The 5000-nt window shown below is 35.9% G+C and overlaps 1 protein-coding gene across 2 annotated transcripts in view; it reads left to right on the forward strand.

Moving 5' to 3' along the window:
- Nucleotides 1–2768: 2768 nt before the first annotated feature.
- Nucleotides 2769–5000, forward strand: part of LOC135224496 (phospholipase A2-like) — a 111401-nt gene continuing 109169 nt past the window's right edge. Inside the window, exon 1 of one of the 2 annotated variants that reach the window (XM_064263509.1) lies at nt 2769–3356. In XM_064263509.1, coding sequence (XP_064119579.1) covers nt 3296–3356 — 61 coding nt within the window. In that variant the 5' untranslated portion in view covers nt 2769–3295. The remainder of the gene's footprint in view (nt 3357–5000) is intronic. The other variant, XM_064263508.1, reaches the window with a different exon arrangement.

Raw genomic sequence — 5000 nt, forward strand, 5'->3', positions numbered from 1 at the left:
TTGTTACTAATTTTAATCTGTTACTTCTTCCAAATGATGACCATATTCCTTGGAATTTTGAATTTTAAGTGGACTTGTTCCATATGAATATGGTTCATCTTCTGAATAATAATAATAATAATAATAATAATAATAATAGTAGTAGTAGTAGTAGTAGTAGTAGTAGTAGTATGTAGTAGTAGTAATGTATAGTAGTAGGAGTAGTAGTAGTAGTAGTAGTAGTAGTAGTAGTAGTAGTAGTTTAGAAAAATACGATAACTTTAGAAATATTTGTTTAGGACCAGAAATCGTGCAGTTATGTTGGAAGAAGAATCAAGTTGCTTATGTATAGATATATACATAGATGGTAAAGACACGAAAATTGAGATGAGATATCAACACATTAACGTTAGCAAACAGTTCTCCTGGTATTTCAACTTCTGTGACGATAACTGATAAACGTAGTTGATTAATAACTGATAAAAATAAAAGAGCAGAAGTTTGCAGAAGAGAATGAGAAACAAGGTGGGCACAAACGAGTTACAAGCCACGATGATCTTTTTCTTTATTCTTGACCTATATAAGATTACCTTGGTATACCTTAGTACTTGGATGATGCCTACATGAGAGAGAGAGAGAGAGAGAGAGAGAGAGAGAGAGAGAGAGAGAGAGAGAGAGAGAAGAAAATCTCAGTCCGGCGAATCCTTTAGCATTTTGAAATGTAACTGCTCATTTACAGTCCGATTTACAAGTAATTTATCTTTTCTATCTCTCTCTCTCTCTCTCTCTCTCTCTCTCTCTCTCTCTCTCTCTCTGCGTGAGTGGAGAGGAGACGTCATAAGAAGCAAATACCATTACAGAGATAATGCCGGTGGAAAATTCAATCAAAATAAATGAAAATTCGTTCTTAAAAATATAGTGAATAGATGACCTATTTGGTGTTAAGAAGTCGGCCATGGACAAGAAACATTTTAATTAAGCTGAACAGAAAGGTAACTGTTTTCAGTTACCTTTCGGGACGGATAAGGAATATGAGAATCCAGAGTAACTGCTCTGGGAAAAAACTGTGGCGTTTAAGTAGAAATAATAATTCTAATTGAGCAATTTTGCCTTTCCGTTTTTTTATCCATATCAAGAAAATTTAGACCTAGTTTAAAACTCAAATTAAAAATTCGACGAAAAAGTTGAGTTATCAGTAAATTCATATATATATATATATATATATATATATATATATATATATATATATATATATATATATACATGTGTGTGTATAAATAAAGGTTGTTGCCACAAAGGAAAAATTAAAAGCGAGATAGCCAAGCACTTTCGGTCTAGACCGAAATTGCTTGGCTGTCTCGCTTTTCATTTTTCCTTCGTGGCAAAAACCTTAATTTATACATAGCATCATGTTTTATATACTTCGTGATCAAGTTATTCATATATATATAAATATATAAAATATTAGTTAATATTATATATATATATATATATATATTATATGTATATATATATACATATACTGTTTGGAGAAAATCTTTGTGATAGGGGCAGTAAATATAATAATGAGTCTAACTCTTAATAGCCTTTACTTACGCTCTTTTTATGATCAATACATATATATTTTCTTTATGGTGAAGAGACGTAGACCCATATGCCCAGCCTAAGAAAACAATAATTAAGGTCAGATCATTTCACACACTAAAATTTCTTTATTTGATGAACTCTACCGAAGTAGATCAGACATCTGCCAATACAATTTTATGTACGTACACGAGTGTGCACAGAACGCAGTCAGTCATGCCTGCTCCCACAAACAAATTAGCGGAGAGAGAGAGAGAGAGAAGCTCAAGTAATTAGGAATTCTAGAACTAGCCACCGTTCACCTCTGCTCTTACTGAGCACAGGTAACGGTGTTTGCTTATGACGCAATGATTGCTTATAACAACAAGCTTAATTCGTCGCCTAGGGAAAAGTTTACACTTTCATGTTCATAATAAAACTAAAACTCTTTTATGATGGAGGAAGCATATGTCTTCTATATTTTACAAGGACAAAATGTTTTATTTTAGAGACGCATGTACTAAGCCAATCTTATTTGGACGAACGTTCAGGAAGGTTTTAGCGATGGCGCAAAACAGCTTTCCCGCCGAAAAGGCTGTAACGAACTGAAGTAGCCGTCATAGTAAGGCGACGTAGGCATGCCTGTTTAAAGAAGGGAGTATAACCTTCATGAAGGCATGGTCTTGCTGGTCGAGCTGCCAAATCCGGAATTTTGTCCGAATTTTTAAAGTATATTTATAGATTTTCGGACCTTGGTTTTGTTGAAATTAGATCAGGACACTTCAGTGAATCAAAGGAAAAAGTGTGTTTTCTATAAAGATATCATTTAGAACGAAATCCTCAATGAAATCATTGTTTACATTAGGTTTCCAGCAATCTGCACTGAACATCCAGCCTTCAGAGAGAGATTCTGATTGGGAGTGCAGCTCGCATGACCTCACCACCGCGCCGTGCTGAAATAGGCTGACGTAGTAACAACGTCATGAACGTGCCGGTGTAGACTAGCTCCCTCATTGGCTAGGAGAGGTGTGACGTCACTAGACATAATGTTGCACCTAAACAAGTCTCTGTGGAGGGTTGGAGGGGAGAGGAGTGGCTGGCCTTAAGGATGGGGGAGGAGGTGGGTGAGGATGGAGGAAGGGAGAGGTTGGAGGAAGTTGTGAATCTCGATGGCGAAGGTCTTGGGGTCCTTTAGGGTAGTGGGGAAAGGGGCAAGTAGTGGACACAAGGTGCCTGTCATTATATTTTCTCTAGATTCCCGCCACCAGGTAAAGGACAAAATCCCACGGGAGGAGAGTATTAGATTAGATAACCGCACGAGTTGCTTGCATGGGACCTCAGTGCAAGTTGCGAAGCGTATTGACACGGACGTGTGGTCTCTCGGCGCACCGGGCCACAGTGCACGTGGAATCGTGGATTCTCTCATTCAGTCTGCAGTATTGTGTCGATCAGGGGCGGAGGAGGGAGTGTATTTTGTCGTACCGAGCAGCGCCTCCCCTCCCACAAATCAATACTCGGCGGTGTAGTTATCCTAAAAGAAGACTCGATGGAAAGTGACAGGGAATATTTTGTAAATTATAAATTCACTAGAGGCTGAAAGCCACGTGTTGCGTTAATTAACCTTCCTTTGTTATTTTAGCTGTGATAAATTGTTTGAATTTCAGCCAAATTTTCAACTGTGTAGAGACTGAAACGGGAATTAGACCGAATTGTTTCGAAGGATTTCTATCGGCCCACAGACCATTTAGAAAAGATGAATTTTCTGCTGCTGATCTGCGCCCTGTGCTGTGCGTCTGTTTCTTCAGCGTTATCAGGTAAGGTTGGGCGAGGTTTTCCCATATTTAGAATTGATTAAAAAAAAAAAGTTAGCCATCACTAAGAGAAGAGACATATCATAGTATATTATCAATTGATTTCTTTTAATGTAAACAAAATTAAACATAGAATATAGTACTTTTAAAAGATGCCAGTTTGAACAGAAGTGTTACGTAATGACACTAAACCATCAAAGTTTCATGACTAATAAGTTGAATGCAAAAGGCCGAAGCTTTTAGTCAGCAAAAAGATTTTATCATGAAGAAACACTTCATGATAAATACGACATTTTACCACGTGATAAACTTAACACAACTTCATCTTCTAAGGATATTTATAGATCAAGGATCTTATTTTACTATTTTAGAAAACCTTTATCGTGCAAAACAAACCCCGAAATATATAGACATCTTGCCATACAAAACTTTCTCATGAAGGGGAACTCTGTAGATGAACACAGATCTAGCTTACATGACTGATCAGTTTGAAGAAAAACAAGAGATAATGGAAAGATAAATGTTATAATATATAATATATTTGATATATTATTCAAAATATAAAAAGCCCAAAAATCTGTTATAACCACAAACACACACATATATATATATATATATATATATATATATATATATTAATATATATATATATATATATATAAAAGGTATAAGCCACGAAGGAAAGATAAACAACGGAGTTTCTGCAAGATCTTTAAACTCATCATCCTTTACTTAGCAGACAAACTGACGTACATAAGTGGCAGATAGGGATTATAAGGAGATTAGTACCTAAAATCCAACACACTAGGAGAATGAGTAACCTTTCCAAACAAGCATAAATTGTACCCATGTTTATGCTTGTTTGGAAAGGTTATTCATTCTCCAGGTGTGTTGAATTCTATATACTAATCTCCTTATAATCCCTATCTGTCACTTATACGACCTTCCTTGTACTCTCAGTTTCTCATGTATGTCAGTTTGTCTGCTAAGTAAAGGACGTTGAGTCGGAAGATCTTGCAGGAACCCGTTGTTTATCTTTCCTTCGTGGCTTATACCTTTATTTATGCATTTATCACGTTCCAAACTTTCGTGATTCAGTTATGCATACATACATACATACACACACACACACACACACACACACATATATATATATATATATATATATATATATATATATATATATATATATATACCCAATTTCCACAATGGGCGATATGAAGTTGCGGGTCACCCATTCAAGCAACGTCCACGAATAGTTACTTAACATCGCTAAATGGAAGACGCATTTAGCGAACGTATTCCACAATATACATACGCACAAAACGAAAAAGTTACGCGCGCAAATACAAGCGTATACGTAATCAAGTCAACATCTTCGACAAAATGAATAAAGCGGAGGCAGGAACAAGAGATTATAACCTTGAGCTTTCGAAATGAGGCACAATATGAAATTGGCTAAACGCTTAAGTGGAAGAATCAAACAATTATCTTCGGACAAAATAGAAGTCTTGCTTGTTTCTCAAACCTTTATTTGTACCGTAGAGAGAGAGAGAGAGAGAGAGAGAATTTTATATAAATATTTTTTATATCTACGAACGATAATCTTAAAGGACATCGTTGCCCTTGCCTATGAATCTGAGTCTG

Source organism: Macrobrachium nipponense, chromosome 12, assembly GCF_015104395.2.
Source record: "Macrobrachium nipponense isolate FS-2020 chromosome 12, ASM1510439v2, whole genome shotgun sequence".
Lineage (NCBI taxonomy): Eukaryota > Metazoa > Arthropoda > Malacostraca > Decapoda > Palaemonidae > Macrobrachium > Macrobrachium nipponense.